A 21,434-nucleotide genomic window follows, 5' to 3' on the forward strand; every position below is an offset into this window, starting at 1 on the left:
ATCGGAATGCTGCATACGCTAACTGTAATTTTTTCCTTTGTAAATTACTCGGTGAATTGAAAGGAAAATATTGAATAATTACGCCTTACGATGTTTAAGGACACAAATGAGGCGCGAATGTGTCGAGTTGAACGAAACATATGTGAAACTTTCATATTCATGAAAATTACAGATATATAATACAGATTAATAAGCAGAAATAGTATGTACTAGCTTTGCAAGTTTTTTACTTATACACTCTGAGAACTTTAACTGTTGTTATTCTAATATTTGCATTGTGTTTCTGGTCATATGAAAAACTATATTTGCGATATATTATGTTCCGTGTAATATTATTAGACAGAATACATTGTCGTCGTGATGAAGGATTACAGTATCATTGCGTTGTTGCTTACGCTTCTTGCGCAGAAACCGTATGATCCTATGCTTACTGATGAACCGTTTAATGAATACGATTTCATCGTTGGTAAGTTTTTTTCTGATAATTGATTAAAATATACATTTATTTTTCAAGATAACCGTTTTAGTATGCGTTGACATAATTAAAAAACACGTACAAAACTATTGCTTTCTGTGTGTGGAAAATGAAAAAAAAAGTTTCTTGTATGTCAAAGTTTCCTGTGGAAAATATCATGATTCTACACTGGAAAATTTTAGTTGCAATGAGTTCTAATGCAATTTAGTTCATTTTTCGTAAAGACTTTATCCTTCAATTTAGTGAGTGGTTTTTTCAAATATAGCTTCGTGTTATATTGCGAGAAATATGAAATGATAAATGCGCCGATGCAGCTGCACCTCAAATTGGCCAATTCTTTAATATGTTCTTTATTCATCTTGCAGTGGGGGCTGGCACATCGGGCGCTGTTGTGGCTAGTAGGCTATCTGAGATTCCCGAAGTTACGTAAGTTTGCATTTTAAATGTATTTCGGTGACTGTTCTCATATTTATAATTTCTACATATAACATTTCGAGTTGTGTGACTATTTTAATCCACATAGATCGTTTTCTTAGTATCGTTTTCATCTTAAATTTATTGCAGTGTCCTACTGCTTGAAGCTGGAGACACGGATTTTGGTAACCATTTGGTCAAATACCCAAATAGTTTTAACAAGTTACAGCGAACATCAGTAAACTGGAATTATGACATTGTTGATCAAAAACATTCATTTTTTCAGATGGAAAAGGTAACGTCATAGAATACTTTGAAGTAGAAAGTCATAATTTAGAATGACCCCTGGAATGATACAGATTTGGCTGTTTTAAATCGTAATATTGAACACGACATATTTGTACCTGGCTCTTCAATAAAATCTCAAGTAGGAGTGGTTAGTCTCAACAATGACAGTTATCAAAAATATGTTTCCAATCCTATAAATATTAATTAATCAGATATTTGATAATCTAATGGTCCACCGGGCCTCCCTTCCCAGTGCAAATGTTTGTTCACTCTTTTCTCGTAATTTTTTTCACTTGCGTTATTTTACTGATTGGATAAAATAATGTTGATTTTAATATATATTAAAATATTGTTTATAACAAAAATACATCCAAATCAATTTCGCTTAATCAGCCATCAAAGTACCCTCGAGGTAAAATTTTGGGAGGAACGTCATCGATTAACGGAATGGTGTACTTGAGAGGAAGTCCACATGACTATGATTCCTGGCAAGATCACGGAGCAAAGGGATGGAGTTGGAGGGATGTCGAAGTATTTTTCAAAAAAGTTGAAAATGCCGTTGGTGACGAAATATCAGACCGTTTAGGCCGCGGAGGAATGCTTAATGTTAGCCGTGGTTATCGAAGTCAAATGTATGACAAGTGGATAAAAGCAGGAAAAGAAATTGGTAAGATTTTTTGTCGTGTGCAATAGCATTGATAGCGGACTATAAAAATCCTAAACTTGCAAAAGGTACATAGCAACAAGCATAAAGTAAAAGAAACATAAATATATACAATTCAACTGAGTAACCACGAAAATAGACAAATATAAACTATTACATTTTAAGGCATCAAAGAAGTAGACTACTTTGAAGAAGTAGAAGGAATATCCAGATTGGTGTGTACCTATTCTGAAGGAATAAGACAGTCATCTTCCGATGCGTTTTTACGTCCTGTGTATGAGGAAAGGTATTTTCAATTATCTATATATATACAATATTTCGAAACTTCGGTCATGTTCAACTAATCATATTGGCGAATGGCAAAGCTGTAAACTAAGAGAGACGTTCCATTAGTATACTACATCCAAAATCCCAGTTAAAATAAATTAGTCTTTGACTGCTTTGACACACTAGTTGAAATAGTTTTAAATCCAGAACTTCAAAAAACTGACTTTAATTTGGTGATGTTAAAACTAATAATTATTCAGTTATGAATCAATTGCTCAAGCTGAAAGTAGTATTTCCATTTTTCTACAGAAAAGATCGTCTTCACATCGTGACAAATGCACGCGTCGGTAAAGTGCTTTTTGTTACTGATGAAAATGGCAAACTATCGGCTGACGGTGTAACCTACATTAAAAATGGGAAAGAGAAAATTGTAAAAGCACGAAAGGAAGTTATTCTATCCGCGGGAGTGATAGAAACTCCACATATTTTGATGTTATCTGGGATCGGCCCGAAGAACCACTTGGAGAATATGATGGTTAGTTGGGACTTTTCTATTTTACCTCCTATCTTATCTGTTTGCGACGCATAACCCAGTTCGTCTTACTATTAATAATGGTTATATCCACTTCATTGCAAAGATTTATATAGGAACATAATATGCAAACATAAATGTCGGTTAAGTTAAAGTTTTCCACGATTAACACGGTTCCATTACATTTGAACCCACGTACATTTGAGCCCGTAATTTGAACCCACGACAATTGCACCTGCATACTATTGCACCTATGTAAAATTTTTTTTACGGATATTCGAACTCATACTAACCTTAATCCATGTATTTTAGCTCCCGCATATAGATTGAATCCGCGGATATACGGGTGCGAATGTGTGGATTCAAATGTACGTGGGTTCAAATGTACGGTCATCGATTAACAATACCCACCAAAGGCCACCATTACAAGATCTATTTTGTTTACATTATCATCGTACTTAAGCTTAATATACGTTTTAGATCAAGGTTGTAGTGGATGCTCCTGGTGTTGGATCTAACATGGAAGACCACTTCAATAACCCATTATATTTCAAACTGAACAGTCCACGGTATTATGGGCAGGTAAAATTTAGTTAACAATTTTTATACAGGGCTACAAAATGTAAAATTGAGGATAATTAACCCAATAGATATTTTCCAGACAAAGAATTCGATGAAAGAATATATTTTAAATGGAACTGGAGCTTTATCCACAATAGTTGGAATAGATGGAGTTCTTCATCACAGAACAAAATACTTCGGAACTGACGTTAGCTTGAGTACAAAGTATGTGAAATATATTGAATTTGTTTTTTCGATCCATTATGTTCCTCTTATATTAATTGTTACTTGTTTTATCTATGTGCTCTAAAATTAATTCAATACAACAAGGCATCGCTGAAATCGAATGCAGAGACAAGTACGTGTCTGCTTGTACAATAATATTTTTGTTTTAGAGATATGGGACTTAAAACAGAACTAAATTTTTTACACTCAACTGGAGTCGTAAAATCTCCTCTTCAATCTATCCTTTCCCGCAAACTAAAGCTTCTTTAATCATATACCCAAATTTTAAATATTGAATGAAATTATATAAAATCAATATACTAAGAGGAATAGTAACCGATATCGATTCTGCAGCGCCCCGGAAGTAATCGTACCAAGATGACACACAGCCTGAACAACTCTAACCTGGTAGCTGGTACACAAACTGTGTTCAGGTTGTGCGCTATCTTGGTACGAATATTTCGCGAGCACCAATTCTGCGATACTAAATAAAGACTTAAAGATTCCGGTGCCGACCCGCAATCTCACTCATGGTACAAAAAATCGGGTAATAAATAGTGGGTCCATACGTATGGAAGTTGCTTGCTTACATCTTGTTTCGAGTGGATACGTGCAAACGCCCAAAAAAGAAATAAACTTGAGTAAATATGTCTTATCCAAGAAAGTTATACCATATTTAGAACACACACCTCTTTCAGAACCGAACTGGTTAAGATGTTCAGAGTGAAGCTAGAGTTGTACTGCGGTGTATGTGAACATATATTATATTTGCTTCAGAATGTTTATTGGCGTTTATATAGTTTTGTAAAATATTGTAAACTGAGAATATGAATAAATTCGATGTAAAATGCGACTCTGATATTTATGTAGAATAATTGGGATTACAATAAGAATAATAACAATGTCACAATTTCTTACAGGAAACGACCATTTCCGATGATTGAAGCATTGTTTGTTCCATCTCCATATCCTATTGTTTTCTCTACTCACGAGAAGGTGGGTTTTAGTATGGTACTCCTGTAGTGTGTCTACCAGGTTAGGGTTAGGCCATAGTTTTCCGATAGTCCGATTTTCCTTATTTTAGTTCTATTACGAGTTCAAGGACTGTCTGTGTTACTCAACTGAAAACCAGTTTATATTAGAGTCTTAGACTAAAATATTGATTAAAGTTTAGAGAAGATCGTAACGGAATGCTGGACTCCTCGTCGGAAAAGCTGTTCCTACAAAGTTCAAACCCACGAATCAAAAACTATTAATAGGTTGGCTAGTCTATTAATATATACAGGGATTGTATATGGGACGAGAAGACGTGCATCGCTATGTAATTAAGCTGTCTTCTTGGCATTTTTATTCTAGGTGTAGATATGAAAAAGACTGTAGTCTGTATAAATGATTTTATGTGTTCAATTAGAACGTATAAATCAAATCGATAATTTGTATATTAGTATTAGATCAGTCTTATATATAATCTTATGGTCCTTCGTGACTATATCTGTCAATTGCGATGAAATCCGCGATCCTAATGTATAATGAATAGTGTTTGAATTATTTATGATTTCTTGCATGACGAAATTAAGTTATGGATGTTTCCCCAATCTTTGATCCCCGTAAAATGCTTCCCATACTTTATCATAGCAAATATTTCTGTGCTTATATTAAGAGTGGTTTCCCGAATTGGCGCCTATGATGTTTCAAACCATCATTTTGATTCAGAATATTCAATAACCTGTCATTTAAAAGTACAGGTAGAAAAGTTTATCCTAGTCTATCACGGCTATTTTTAGACAAATTTTTGATTACTGTAATTAAAATAAAACTTCCACCTTTTTCCAATATGCTGACTAGCCAATGTTACGAAAGTAAACAAGGAAGTAGATGCTTAGGGAAATATCTATTGTCTAGCCAGATTCTAGCTACCGTTTTGTTTATATTTTCCATCTATAACCTATAGCCTGCGTTTCACTCTGGTGCTGTATTATATCTTCAACATCCAAAGTCAAAAGGAACGATAAGTTTGAATTCAACGAACCCATTCGACCAACCGATTATTGATCCTAATTATTTATCAAATCACGATGATGTAAAGATTCTTATTGAAGGTACGTTAGAAGAAATTCTGTGCTAAAACATATAAGAATTTAAAATAAGGTATGCATATATGCTCATTGATTATATACAGTTGAAATGCTTTAAATACCGGGGTTCATTTGTGGGCTGCAGTTGCGGAAATTTTTTCATCCTGGTTATAGTGTAAAAGTTTAATAGAATTGCGATTGTATACAATACATGGTGTAATGTTTATGATTTAATTTAAAGGCTCATCCTTATTGTGTATTGGTTAAAAGAATATATTCATTCTCACAAAGCAGTCAACTCCATTATTACACTTTTAATGTTCTTTCGGACCATTGCAACAACTTCGGTCGATGCTATGTGGTCTATCTACAAATTTGTATTTGGAACTTTTTTGAATCTTGTCTTATTTTATAGTGGTAACTCCATAATTTATTACTCAGGCTTCAGGCAATTAGAAAAGTTTGAAATGACAGAGACAATGAAGGAAACTGGTTTTACAATGGTCGTGCCTGATGTTTGCAATGGACAAGTGAACAAAAATCCTCCCAGGTAAAATCACTAGCTCACGATTATTAATATTTTCGATAACGCCACAAGGATAATACTCCGTGTAACAGAGGAGTTTCAACACATGTGCCGAACTTGCATTAAACGCACGCTGTTATTTAATAACCTGGTTTGTGGTGAATCATGCCAACATCACAATAATTCGTTCAAGATCGATACCTTGTCCGTATACATATGCTACCTTGGTTCGTCGGGAATGTCCATGGGTGGTGCATAGAACCTTTTATTCGTGATGCGTGGTTATTTTACGATTATTCATTTATATATATATATATATATTATATTACGTATATCTTCAAAGCATCTGCATTGTGGCCAGTCCATATGCCGAGTTGTTATTTCCCCAAAAATATTGTCGTATTCAAAAATAGCGCAGCCGTGCGGATTTTCTTGTGGACCGCGTGCTAATAGTGCGATGCGGTATAGTCATACACTGGATGAGCAAATTTATCCTACATGTATTTATTCATTGAGCTTTTGTTTAATTCAAATTTTATCATTTTTCGAAGGTCCGATGAGTTTTACGAATGCTACGCGAGATCTTTTAGTCGCGGAACACATGCATGTTGCACTGCAAAAATGGGAGATAAGGACGACAAAATGGCTGTTGTTGACGAAAGACTCAGGTATTAACTGCATGAATATGATGTTTCTGTATAAAGCAATATGTTCGATTGATGAGAAATAATAGTTTTAGATCTCAGTCGACGATTAACAAATGTTCAACAATGTTTTTCTTTCGGCCCCGTAATTTGGTGTTATTTGGAGTGCCGCATAAGCGCATTCGGCAGTTTTAACGCCGCCGAAAACAACGATTAACAAACAAACGTTTTATTTTTTTTCGGTCTCGTAATTTGGTGTTATTTGGAGTGCCGCATAAACGCCTACTTGGTTGAATACCTTGCTAATCCAAAATATAGTCGCTGTTGTTCCATTCACTACTTTCTCTATTTTTATTTAAAAAAAGAATCGTAAAACCATGGAAACTCACGGAGCGCGTCTTTCTTGGTTGAGCTGAATATTGTTCGGCGCATAATGATATTGCCAAAGCTTATTGTATAGTAAAACTCTTTATACTAATACAATAATTTAAAATTTCTTCATGCCATTTGCAGAGTACGTGGAGTTCAGGGACTGAGAATTGCAGATGCTTCAGTGATGCCACACATCACGTCGTCAAATACTCAGGCTCCTTGTTATATGATTGGTCAAAGAGCGTCAGACATGATTAAGGAAGACTGGAGTTTAATATGATGAGGAATAAAAATCGTGGACTATCATGTTGTCGTAAAACCTAATAGTAATAAATTGGCAAATCACGTTTCCAATCATTTCACTTACATAATGATGATTGTTTGGAATTAGTTTTGAAATATGACAAAAGTTCGCTTAGTGCAAGATGCAAACTACTCTCCACGGTAGATTATCAAATGGATATTTTTGAACATTGGTTTTGGTGTGTATCAAATATGTGTATTATGGCTATACCTGAGCACTAACCTTTGATTCGTGTCTATTGATGTTGTGTTATACGAATGACAATATCTATTGGTGTTTCCATCTGGAATGTCTTCTGTTTGGAATGTGAATAAAATCTGGTATCTGGTCCTCGGGAAATATTTGAATTTGTGCATTTCAGACTTGTAAACCCTGGGCTGTTTAACTAACTTCTATCACGAGGATGTCAAACTTACCAAATTTTAGATCATTTGATTGGGGAGATTTATCAGATGCTGGCCCGCGGTAAAAGAAATGGTTATTTCGTTTTGATGTTAATGTTAGCAATGAACCACAAAAATACTGAAGATGACAGAGAAAGGAAAAAAATTTGTTTCTGCACTATATAGAAGTTGAGTGCTATAATATATATGAAACATCAAAAAAAGAATCTGAAAAAAATCTCTGACACAAATTACAAACTGACAGCATATTTCGTTCTCAAGTCAAACAGTGAATATGAAATATATATATGTTTTCCGAAACGAAAGTTTAGATCAATTTTGTACGAGTTTGAAAAAGATGTCGTTGGACCATGAATTTGAAAAAAATCGTGATTCTAAAATGACTGCAGATTTTAAAAAGTTGTCTGTCTTCGGAACTGAGAAAGAAAGTCAATAAATCTCTAAATATTGCTTGAAACTGGAAAAGTAATAGAGTTGGCTAAAGATGAACTGTGTGCAATGGAAAGTGGGTCAAGTATCCACGGGATATGTGGAGTTCGTTTCTTCAAGAGAAATGGGGAAAAGACCATTTAAACGAACAGTTCAAATCGTTCAAGAGATGTCACAAAACGGCATCAAAGTTGTGAAGGTAAAACCTTTCATACAATAGAATAATCATGTTTCAGTTGTGGTGGAAAGTGTTCACACGCGGAAAAGTATCTTGCATATAGCCACAGATGTTATAACTGTTCCAAGTATGGTCTTTCTGCTTGATTCTGTCGTGAAGCAATTACAAAGTTCAACAAGCCCGAAAAGTCGAAAAGTGTGCATAATGAGCCTAAACATGATTGCAGAGATCATGAACTGAGTGAAGGTGAATTATTCTCTCAGTGAATGGTCCAATGTGTAATTGTTCCTATAACACTAATCTTGCTGAGGAACAATTGAAAATGAACTGCCTATAGATTGTGGTGTTAATGTACTTGATTGCAAAACACTTCAAAATTTAAAATTAAATTCTAGCCGAGAATGCAGACTGAAAACTGCAAATATCAAGCTTTATGCTTATGGTAGTAGAAAACACCTGTCCGCGAAAGAAAAATTTTCACGCAGTTGTAACTTCCAACTGTGGTAAATGTTTCAACACTATGGTCTATGTTGTTTGACATGCAAGTGGTTGTTTGATTTCATTCAAGACTGCTTGCTGGTGATCTCGGTATTTTGAGAATTGTTAACTCTGTGTCAAATAATTAAGTAAATCTTACTAGAATATTTTAAAGGATTATGAATCAATTTTTTAATGGTTGAAAAAAAAGTCCAATACGGTGACCGTACATTTGAACCCATGTACATTTGAACCCATGCGTATTTCCACGGGTTCAATCTATATGCGGGTGCTAAAACCCATGGGTTAGGGTTAGTATGGGTTTAACTAGCCGTGAAACAAAAAAAATTCCATAGGTGCAATAGCATACAGGTGCAATTTTCATGGGTTCAAATGTACGTGGGTTCAAATGTAATGGAACCGTCCAATACTGGTGATTCTGAAAACCCTGTTCATCAAAATCACAGACAAAATCCTTTTAAAATGCGTCAGAGAGACGAAATAAAAGAGTTATGAAATACCTAAGAGTTATGAAATAACTTCTGGCAAATATTTTTTTGTTTCTGCCTCCATCTAATCTTGAGTTAATTTATTTTATTTCCATGTTGTATCGCAATCACTCCATTGACTATATCAGGTTTCAGCGGAGCAGTGTCTGATTCGACAGATGGGGGAAGAAACGCCGGCTTAGAGCGGTCGGTTGACACGTCGTAAAGATCCTTCTTGAAATCAACCGTGAAAATTTTATTGTAGGCTACTTGAAAATGACCTTGTCCAGTATAGATTGGCTGAAGTGTTTACCTTGTGGAATCGACACGAATGTAGACGTGTGTTGCATAACTGAGTTCTTTGGGGATGTAAACGTAGTTAGGAGGCTGCTGTCGGGTCGGCAGGCTATTAGGTCTGTTGAAAAATTTGCTCATCTTGTCAAATATTCGAATTCTTTCAATTGGCGTAGTGGGCCCGATGTCTCGGTAAAATGAAGTTGGCCGCTATTGATCCTTCAACGAAATTCCTACCATATATGTAGGTATTAGAGTTTAGGTCGAAGAGGGGGTTAGTTGCGTAACTTCCTACTGAAAGATTCATTTTGAGACAGGTACGGTAACCAAGGATTTCCTGAAAAACATTCTCACCAATTAGTTGATGTTCCTATTGCAGAGCTGAGCAGCATCTTAGCAGTCTACATCTCAGCAGCTAATAAATTGAGGTCATTTAATTTGAAATCTCCACGACATATCAAACGACCGCTTGAAACCAGCCCTTTTAAGTTTTTGTGACTCCGGGAGGCCCCAGCTGTCGAATTAGACGCGGCTCCACTGGAACCACAGTCGGAATCTGATAAAATCAATGATATAAAGATTGCGATACAACATAAAAATAATATAACTTAGCTCAAGATTAGATTGAGACAGAAGTTTGCTTTTTATGGTTGAGATGTGTGTGATCCAGGTGGTGTGAGCAAATTTCGAAATCCCACAGATCAAAACGGGGCCAGCGAGCCACGCTGCCAATCAAACGGTGATACGACCGATACTAGCGTCGATGGGAATAATAATGTTCAATACAAATCAAGTGTCGTGCATGTCAGCCGAAATAATCAACCCAGACACGTGCGTGCATCTTCTATGTAATTTGTGATGTAACAATGTGCTCAAGTCGGTTCATTTGGGTGACAAATGACATTTACATTTCATATGCGCCGCGTTTGCATTGTTGTCTCCAATTGATTATTATATAATTTATCATATTGGTATTTAGAATCCCCGACTTAAGCTGTACATCCTGTTTTCGCCTGAGCAAATATTTATGACAAAATATATTAATGTAGGTACATTTGGTAAACTATATTTCTGGTTGTTCGAGTTTAATATTACCGTTATGTATGGCGGTTTGCATGGTTGCTAGAAAAATATGAGTGCACCATAACTTGTTTTGTGTTAGTAGAGAAATAAATATATGGTATTTGTGGTTTGCCTTGAGGCAAAAAAGGAAAAATAAGTTTCAAACGATTTTGTAATATTCTATTTATCTGATACGGCATAATGAAACAGATTACCTTGTAGAAACAGGGATATCCAGACCGGTGATGATTTTGTGGCAGAACGGAAATATCGAAATGTTGTATACGCCAATTTAACTTACCCAAGTATATATTATTTTATTTGTTCACTTTGGAACTTGTTCGAAAGGTTAAAATTGAATAATTACGCAATATTTTCAACGATGCTTACAAACAGAATATTCCGGGAATGAGTCCAGTCGAACGAAGCTTTCAAATAGTTAAGATGACAGATGTGAAACAGAAATAGCATGCGCAAGCTTTGCGAGTTATCTTCTTTTATATTTTAAACTTCTGTTTAATTTGATGTTTTTATTCCATTATTTGCACTGCTGTTCATATGGAACAACTAATTATGTGATATATTATGTTTCGTGTAATATTATTAGACAGAATACATTGTCATAGTGATGAGGGATTACAGTATCATTGCGTTGTTGCTTACGCTTCTCGCGCAGAAACCGTATGATCCGATGCTTACAGATGAACTGTTCGATGAATACGATTTCATCGTTGGTAAGTTTTTCTTCTGATTATTGATGTTAGTTATACTTTTATACCTCAAGATGGCTGTTTTAGCATGCGTTATGCTAATTAAAAAACGCACACAAAAATGTTTTTTTATATGTATCAAACGAGACAAGGAATATTTCTTGTATGTCAAAAATTTCCTGTAGAAAATAGTTATGAAAATCACGATACTGCACTGGGAAAATTCAGATTCAATGCGCTCAAATGCGATTCAGTATCTTAAAACTAATGAATGGTCATTTCGAATATTGCTCCTAGTTATATTGCGAGAAATATGAACTATTTTTTTAAGTTATAAATTCCCAATGCAACTGTACTTTAAATATGTTAAAATATATTTCTCTGATCTTGCAGTGGGGGCTGGGACAGCAGGCGCTGTTGTGGCTAGCAGGTTATCTGAAATTCCCGAAGTTACGTGAGTTTTGCATTTTGAATGTATTTAGTTGATCATTGTTCTTTTTTTTCAACTTCCGCATATAAAACACCTCAAACCGCGTAAAAATATTGTGATTTGTCTTAACAATATAATCTGCATTGAGCAGTTTCGTATTTATCTCAAATGAAACACGTTATGGGTCATAAATGTCATGATTTCTTTAAGCTTATTACTATATGAGACAAAAAGAATTAAAGCACAATGGTGAAATTTTTTTCATTTAAATCGCTTACAGACAAATGTAAAAATGAGCAGCAAAAGACAGATACTAAAAGTGCACTATCAACTTGCAAAATAAAAATTATTTTATATGTTCGATTTAATGCAGTGTGCTATTGCTTGAAGCTGGAGGTACAGATTTGGGAAATCATTTAGTAAAATACCCAAATGGATATGTCAAATTACAGAGAACATCCGTAAACTGGAATTATGACATTGTTGATCAAAAACATTCATTTCTTCAAATGGAAAAGGTGATGTTATGGAATTATTTACTTTGGAGAAGGAATTCACTAATTTTAGAATAATCGGAATGGTTCATTCTTGGGTCATTCAAATCATTTTTGTGCCTGGCTCTTGAAACTACGATATCATCACAAGTCGGAGATGTATCTCTCAACAATTAAAATATCGCATATATAATATCAAAAAATAAATTCAATTTCACTTTAATTAACCAGCCAAAGTACCCTCGAGGTAAAATTTTGGGAGGAACGTCATCGATTAATGGAATGGTGTACTTGAGAGGAAGTCCACATGACTATGATTCCTGGCAAGATCATGGGGCAAAGGGATGGAGTTGGAAAGATGTCGAAGGCTTTTTCAAAAAAGTTGAAAATGCTTTTGGTGACGAAGTATCAGATAGTTTAGGCCGCGGAGGAATGCTTAATATTACCCATGGATATCGAAGTCCAATGTTTAACGAGTTGATAAAAGCGGGGAAAGAGATTGGTAAGTTTTTTCAAACTAATTATCTCTAGTCGATCATATCTTTAGCTGCAAAAAATACTACACGTGTGAAAAATACATGGGTTAGTACCGAATCTAGAGAAATTTGCAGTTAGCCATTAACTAACCACGAATATAGGCCACTATAATCTTTTTCATTTCTAAGGCATAAAAGAAGTGGACTACTTCGAAGAAGCAGAAGGAATATCCAGATTGGTGTGTACCTATTATGAAGGAATAAGACAGACATCTTCCGATTCGTTTTTACGTCCTGTGTATGAGGAAAGGTATTTTCAATTATCTATATAATATTTCCCAATTTCAGCCATGTTTACTTAATCATATTGCCAAGGGGCAAAGCTATACGTATCAAAAGAAACGTTCAAAATTCTGGGTTAAAAAAAGTTAGCCTTTGACTGGCTGTTATCCGGGTTGGAATAATTTTATATCATGAAATAGATTTACTTCAATACCAGATGTTGAATCCAGAACTTCAAAAAAATGACATGTCAAAACGCATTTATTGTGCAGGTATAAATTAACTGCTCAAACTGAAGGTGAAGTAGTATTTCCATTTTTCTATAGAAAAGATCGTCTTCACATCGTGACAAATGCACGTGTCGGTAAAGTGTTATTTGATACTGATGAAAATGGCAAAGTAACGGCTAATGGTGTAACCTACATTAAAAATGGGAAAGAGAAAATTGTAAAAGCACGAAAGGAAGTTATTCTATCCGCGGGAGTAATGGAAACTCCGCATATACTGATGCTATCTGGGATCGGCCCCCGAAATCACTTGGAAGATATGATGGTTGGTTGAGACTTGCGTTTTGGTACTGGGCATATCAGGACGTTACATACTCTTAGTCAGTTATAAATAACAATATATATACTGATTATTTTTACCTCATTAAAATGATATGGAACATAATTATACAAAGTTAATTTTTGGGTGAATTTAATTTTTTGTCAAGATGAACATTATCTGCCATTACAATATGACTTATTTAATTGCTTTATGTTCATGATCCTTGAACTTGAGATACGTTTTAGATTGATGTTGTAGTGGATGCCCCTGGTGTTGGATCTAACATGGAAGACCACTTAAATAACGCGGCATACTTTAAATTGAAAAGTCCACAGTATTATGGACAGGTATGATTTAGTTTCACAATTTCCATATAGAACTATACTAATTAGTAGTAATTAATCCGATGAACCTTCTCCAGAACAAGAATTCTATGAAAGAATATATTTTGAATGGGACAGGAGCTCTAACTACAGTAGCTGGGATAGACGGCGTTCTTCATTACAGAACAAAATACTTCGGAACTAATGTTAGCTTGAGTACAAGGTATATAAAATATTGAATTTGTTTTCGTTCAATTGTGTTTTTCTTGTTCAATTCATGGCGTGTTTGATAATTCGGCTCCAAAGTAAATTCCATTCAACAAGTCATGTAAAAGGCACCCAATTTTCAATTGATCGGAACTGTAATACGAAAACGTGACGTCTGAAATTTCCATTGTCAAGGTAACAGGCGCTTGAGTATCGTTGAAATCGAGTACAGACACAAGTGCATGTGTTCTTGAACAATCATTTTCATGCTATATAAAATAAGATAAGATTTAGTACGTGAAGTGTTTCATATTTGCGGATAACAATTTTGCATTATGAATTAGTACCATATTTGAAAGTTGAAATTCAACTAAACGAGACATTTTGCGGTTTCCACGGAACGGCCGCAAGCAACTGTAAGAAATAAAAGCGATATAATCGGTGCTGACGTTTTCACTGATACGTGTTTTAACTTGTTTGTTGTTATAAATTTGTCATATTTCGCAACACTCAAAAACTTTCAGAAAGTTTTGCTTATTTATATTTCTAATGTAGATCATTCAAAAGATTTTGAATGTGAAAAAAATCATACCTAATAATCGAGTTTTAGCTTTTGCCAAAGCTACCTATTATTTAATTGATAAACTTCTATATTTTGACCTACTGCGATTTCGATTCATAACTCTATAGTGACACCGCGTGTCACATCACTAATTAATTAATAACTCGCTAATTATACGACATAATTCATCCAAAATCAATAGGCTTCTGGTCCGAGATATGATGAATGCACAAATTTGGAGCAGATTCAACATCGCCTTCGTGAGATATCGCGTTCATCTAACAGACAGACAAATACCTTAAGATCGATAAGTAATAAACCATATTATGGTTTTGATTATAGTGAAGATATCCAGTCATGAATACGCTCAGTGCAATTGCAGTGCCCATTACGTATTTGTAGAACAACGAACGTACTGCAACTATACACATTTACCTTACCTTCCTTTGCCTATTTTGGAAAATCGGTGTTCAAAACATAATTATTTGTCAATTTTCTTTTGAGTTGGAGTTATGAAGTCCCAGTTTTAAAACTTATTTTTAGATGTGTCATGTATTTCTTGGTATTTTATTCTGCCCGTAGTTTACGGCTTTCAAATGTATGTATCTAACTTTTACATAATGAGCGATATTATTTAAAGTCAAAATACTACAACAGTAATCGCCATAGATTATGAAATTCTCCTGAAGAGATAATATACTCAACAAAGACTTATTTGTTACCGAATAATAAAATAAATTGCATAAATTTACTGATTAAAAAATCTTTTTCAAATCTATGTAACGAACCGATTCTAAATCTAAAATCTTCATAACGTTTGTTGGCACGATAGTTTAGCAATTGAAGCCACCATGTACTCTAGATAGGAGTGGACACGTGAAACCCCTCATAAACAGAATAAACTTGCGTGAGCCTGTTTAATCTAGGAACAAAGTTTATCATATTTAGAACACATACCTACCCGAAAACAAAACTAGTTAAGCGGTTCCGATAGAAGCTTGATTGAAACTCTGTTTTAAATACATGAACATTTATAATTGCCTAACACGTTTGAATTGTCATCTATAAGGTTTTGTGAATTCTTTGAACTTGTGAACACGACTAAATTCGTTGTAAAACGCGACTTTAACATTGATGTATAAATATTAGGATTACAATATAAAGAACAATGGCAGTATTCTTTTTTTTACAGGAAACGACCATTTCCAACAATCGAAGCGTTGTTTGCTCCAGCCCCCTTTCCTATTCCTTTCTCCACTCAAGAGAAGGTGGGTGACTCTACATAAAACGCTTTGTTGAGTGAAGATGATCAGCTTATATTTTAGCTCAAAGATACAGAACAAATTATTCAACTCAAAATTTGTTTATATTAGGGCCGTAGACGTAATATATGACTGAAGTTTTGAAAAGGTCGTATAGGATTGCTAACCTCTCGTCATCGCATCGTCTGAAAAGTTGTTCCTTCACGATACAAAACCGAGCGTCAAACGCGATCAATCGGTTGGCTAATCTATTGCCATACGAGAATTGTCAATAAGGCGAGAAGACGTGTTTCATCACGTATTTAAGGCAATCTTCTTTTATGGGGTGAACATAAAAATTCCTGCTTTAAAAATGGTTTCGTAAGCTTAATTACAATGTATAAACAGCTTGGTATTTTATATTATATGAATAGTATATATTATATATACTATTATGGTTCTATAATAGTATTTTATTATGTATATAATTATTTATAACCCTAGCCTGCGTTTCACTCTGCCGTTGTATTGTATCTTCAACATCCAAAGTCAAGAGGAACGGTACGTTTGAATTCAACGAACCCATTCGACCAACCCATTATTGATCCTAATTTTTTATCAAATCCCGATGATGTAAAGGTACAAATTGAAGGTGCGTTAATTAAAAGTTTAATTAAAAGTCCGTGTTGTGAGTGTATGAGAATTAAAAAAAGACTTCATTCCAATGCATGAAACATATAATTAAAGTCAACTGTGACCAGGCGCTTTTGAGTATAAAAATATATATTCGCGATTTTCAGTACAATATAATGCATTACCAAATGTGCCATTTTCTATGCTCGGTAATATACTGTTAAAATACTTTAAATACTTGAGTTCCTTTATGGGGTTACAGTTGTAGAAATTTTCTCACCCTGTTTATACACAGATGAAGTTTGATATAATTGCAATTGTATACATGTTGTCAAACTATACAAGGTGTAAAGACTGTATTTGAAACTTTTAAATACTCGTTTTAGAGTTAACTCCTCAATTTATTACTCAGGCTTCAGACAATTAGAAAAGTTCGAAATGACAGAGACAATGAAAGAAACTGGATTTACAATGGTCGTGCCTGATGTTTGCAATGGACAAATGAACAAAAATCCTCCCAGGTAAGAGGATTTAGCAATCAGCACACGAGGTCAACTTATATGCAGTTATACCAAATGAAGCAGTCATCTCACACAATAACTACTGGTTTGGGGTATATTTTGTCAGCACCTCATCATCATTCTGAATGATACTTCCCTACTACTAAATGAAAAAAAAAAAAACATTTGGTAAAGATAGATATCTGTTTCGTACACTTATAAACACTATGGTTTGTCGAAAATGGGCTATGGGTGGCACGTGGAACATTTTATTCGTGTTACCGGTGTATTTTGTGATAATTTATAAATATTCCCTATATTATTAAACGGATTTGTATTTGTCCATTCAATATCGTTGGACACGAAATATACTTACAGATTATTTTGCTGATCTGAGTTATTTCCCCCAAAATGTTGTAATTTTCGGTGCTAAACAGAGTACGATGGGTAGTAAATTTTGTTCACACGTATTTATTCGTTGAGCTTTCGTTTAATTTGATAATTTTCCATTTTCTAAAGGTCGAATGAGTTTTACGAATGCTACATGAAATCTTTCAGCCGCGGAACACATGCGTGTTGCACTGCAAAAATGGGAGATAAGAACAACAAAATGGCTGTTGTTGACGAAAGACTCAGGTACTTAAATAAATAAGCTAAAAATAAATGAGCTGTTTCTATATATAGTACTAGGTTCGATTGATGAGAAATAAAACAAATATATTTTAACTATTCATTAACAAAACATATTGTTGTATGATGGTATGGCCATATTGTCCAGCTAGTTTTAGATTTCAGTCCTTGGTTAAATAGCTTATTAATTCAAATTATATTCATTGTTGTTGCATTCACTACTTTTGCTATTTTAATTTAATAAAAGAAAAAAGAATCGTAAAACCATGGAATCTCATGAAGCGCGGGTTCCTTGGTTGAGTTGAATACTGTTGGGCACATACTAATATTGCCAAAGCTTATTATGTAGTGAAACTTTTTATACTAATACAATAATTTAAAATTTCTTCATGCCATTTGCAGAGTACGTGGAGTTCAGGGACTGAGAATTGCAGATGCTTCAGTGATGCCACACATCACGTCGTCAAATACTCAGGCTCCTTGTTATATGATTGGTCAAAGAGCGTCAGACATGATTAAGGAAGACTGGAGTTTAATATGATGTGGAATAAAAATCGTGGACTATCATGTTGTCGTAAAACCTAATAGTAATAAATTGGCAAATTACGTTTTCAATCATTTTACCTGCATAATGATGGTTGTTTGAAATTAGTTTTGGAATATGACAAAAGTTCGCTTAGTGCAAGATGCAAACTATTCTCCACGGTAGATTATCGGTAGAATATGTGTATTATGTCTATATACCTGAACACTAACATTTGATCCGTGTCTATTGATGTTGTGTTATACGAATGTCATTATCTATTGGTGTTCTGAAATGTTTTCCGTTTGGAATGTGAATAAAATCTGGTATTTGGTCCTCGGGAAATATTTGAATTTGTGCATTGCAGACCGGTAAACCTGGGCTGTTTACAAGTTTTAAACTTCTATCAAGAAGTTGTCAAACTTACCAAATTCAGATCATTTGAATGGGGAGATTTACTAGATGGTGGTCTGCGGTAGAAGAACCGGTTATTCTGTTTTGAAGTAATGTTATTGTTAGCCATGAACCTCAAAGATACTGAAGATGACAAAGAAAGGAAGAAAAATTTGTTTCTGCACTATATAGAAGTTGAGTGCTATGATATATATTAAACATTAAGAAGAATCTGACAAAATTTCAGACGCAAAACTGATATCATATTTTGTTCTCAAGTCAAAGAATGAATATTCAAAATACGTATGTCGTTAAAATACAAATTTGAACGTGCCTGAAAGTCTCCTGCATGTAGTCACATATTTTATAACTGTAAGTATGGTTATTTTGCTAGATTCTGTCGTAAAGCAATTAAAAAGCTCAACAAGGCCAAGTCGAAAAGTGTGCATAATGAGCCTAAACATGATTGCAGGATCATAAACTGAGTGAAGGTGAATTAGTCTCTCAGTGAATAGTTCAATGTGTTATAACACTAATCTAGATAAAATACAGTTGAAAATTAACCGCTTATAGATAGATAGTGGTGTTAATTTACTTGTTTGCAAAACACTTCAAAATTTAAAAAGAAACTCTAGCCGATAATGCAGACTGGAAACTGCAAATATCACCCTTCCGCAAAAGGGAAATTTTCACGCAGTTCCAACTGTGGTAAATGTTTCAACACTGTGGTCTATGTTGTTTGACATGCAAGTGGTTGTTTGTTGTTGGTGATCTCGGTATTTTGAAAATTGTTAACTCTGTGTCAAATAAGCGAGTCAAACTTACTGAAATATAAGGATTATGAATCATTTTTTCATTGGTTAGAGAAACTAAAAAATTCCCATTTGAAGTCGAATATTGATGATCCTCAAAATCCTGTTCATCAAAATCACAGACGTGTTCTTTTTTAAACGCCCCGGAGGGTCAAAATAAAAAAGTTATGAAATGAAAAGTTCATTGACTATATCAGGTTCCAGTGGAGCAGTGTCAGATTCGACAGCTGGGGCCTCCTCTTGCAGTCGCAAAAGGGAAGGAACTCCGGCTTAGAGCGGTCGGTTGACACGGTAGACTATTAAGTTTGTTGAAGAATCTGCGCATCTTGTCAAATCTTTGAATTCTTTCGACAAATTGGCGTAGTGACCCCGATGTCTCGGTGAAACGAAGTTGGCCGCTATTGATCTTCCAAAGAAATTTCTACCATATATGCAGGTATTAGAGTTTGGGTCGAAGAGGTGTTAGTTGCGTAACTTCCTACTGAAAAATTCATTTTCAGACAGGTACGGTAACAAAGGATTTCCTGAAAAACATTCTCACCAATTAGTTGATGTTCCCATCGCAGAACTAAGCAGCACCTTAGCATTCTACATCGCAGCAGCTAATAAATTGAGGTCATTTGTACCCAGATGTGTACGCAAAAAAATGTTTGATAACATTCATGGTTTGGCGCTACCTCATTCAGGTCTCAGAGGCTCAATTTGAGTTCATCAGACTACGTGTTGACCGGAATGGCTAAAACATTGCGCAATGGATTCAATTTGAAATCTCCACGACATATCAAACGACCGCTTGAAACCTGCCTTTCTAAGTTTTTGTGACTCCGAGAGGCCCCAGCTGTCGAATTAGACGCTGCTCCATTGGAACCACAGTCGGAACCTGATGAAATCAATGATATAAAGATTGCGCTACAACATAAAAATAATATAACCTAGCTCAAGATTAGATTGAGGCAGAAGTTTGCTTTTAGTGGTGGAGATATGTGTGATCCAGGTAAAGTGAGCAAATTTTGAAACCCCACAGATCAAAACGGGGCCAATGGGTCACGCGACCAATCAAACACAGATAGGACATGAACCTAGGTGTTCCTCTAATCCAGTGTTTTTCAATCTTTGTAACCGTAGTAAACCTTTTACAACTTTTCAAGAACTTTGTATACATTATAAAAGCCAATGTTTATTCACGGCCTAAATAAACAATAAATTTTAAACACAGATTAGACAAAAAACTAAAACTGACGATACTGCAATTTCAACATGCAATCTAATGAGCAACTGTCCACAAGTTCAAGTTCTAAACAGTCTAAATGTGACTGACAACCCTAGCGTCGAAGGGGATATTGTTCAATATAAATTAAGTGTTGTGCATGTCAGCCGAAATCATCAACCCACCCACGTGCCTGCATCATCTATATAATTTGTGGTGTGCTCAAGTCGGTTCATTTGAGTGACAAATGACATTTTATAATTCATAATCGCCGCGTTTGCATTTTTATCTCCAATTGATTATTATATAATTTATCATATATATTGGAATTTAGAATCCCCAACTTAGGCCTTATATCCTTCTTATACCATTTATCAGTTGTATACCCCACTTGTGTTCCGGTATACACTTAGGTATACCGTATACCCGGTTGAAGAACACTGATTTAGTCAGTAGGCTCGAGCAAGCACAACTTGGAGGGATTGAAAGTATATATTCTTGTATTGATCTTAAATTTTATATAAAAATGAAAGAGATTTCATGCTGCTTGGTATGTGATTTCTTCCCTCCCGGGCGAGTTGTTGCGTTTTCGCCTTGAGCAAATATCTATGATAATAATGTATCATCGGTAAAATACAATTCTGGGTTGTTTAATATTAGTCGCTATGGATGGTGGGTTGGATGGTTTTAAGAAAAAATTGAGTGTACCGTGATTGTGACGCTAATTGTAATTACTCAAGAATATATACATTATTTGTTCATTTGGAGAATTGTTCGAAAGAT

The 21,434-nt window shown here is 34.8% G+C and overlaps 2 protein-coding genes across 2 annotated transcripts; both read left to right on the plus strand.

Moving 5' to 3' along the window:
* Nucleotides 1-355: 355 nt before the first annotated feature.
* LOC120341474 (putative GMC-type oxidoreductase Mb1310) lies at nucleotides 356-7,686 on the plus strand. The gene is made up of 13 exons (XM_039409986.2): nucleotides 356-466; nucleotides 841-901; nucleotides 1,040-1,184; nucleotides 1,571-1,844; nucleotides 2,007-2,127; nucleotides 2,418-2,643; nucleotides 3,121-3,222; nucleotides 3,302-3,426; nucleotides 4,347-4,422; nucleotides 5,378-5,525; nucleotides 5,943-6,051; nucleotides 6,579-6,695; nucleotides 7,185-7,686. The coding sequence occupies exons 1-13, from the start codon at nucleotides 361-363 to the stop codon at nucleotides 7,321-7,323; spliced, it is 1,749 nt and encodes a 582-aa protein (XP_039265920.2). The 5' UTR covers nucleotides 356-360; the 3' UTR covers nucleotides 7,324-7,686.
* Nucleotides 7,687-11,290: 3,604 nt separating this feature from the next.
* Nucleotides 11,291-18,458, plus strand: LOC120341281 (putative GMC-type oxidoreductase Mb1310). The gene is made up of 13 exons (XM_078120319.1): nucleotides 11,291-11,413; nucleotides 11,783-11,843; nucleotides 12,193-12,337; nucleotides 12,545-12,815; nucleotides 12,979-13,099; nucleotides 13,398-13,623; nucleotides 13,866-13,967; nucleotides 14,042-14,166; nucleotides 15,905-15,980; nucleotides 16,458-16,605; nucleotides 16,999-17,107; nucleotides 17,606-17,722; nucleotides 18,119-18,458. Exons 1-13 carry the CDS (start codon nucleotides 11,308-11,310, stop codon nucleotides 18,255-18,257), a joined length of 1,746 nt encoding a protein of 581 aa, XP_077976445.1. The 5' UTR covers nucleotides 11,291-11,307; the 3' UTR covers nucleotides 18,258-18,458.
* The last annotated feature ends 2,976 nt before the right edge of the window (nucleotides 18,459-21,434 follow it).

This window comes from Styela clava, chromosome 14, assembly GCF_964204865.1.
Source record: "Styela clava chromosome 14, kaStyClav1.hap1.2, whole genome shotgun sequence".
Classification (NCBI taxonomy): domain Eukaryota; kingdom Metazoa; phylum Chordata; class Ascidiacea; order Stolidobranchia; family Styelidae; genus Styela; species Styela clava.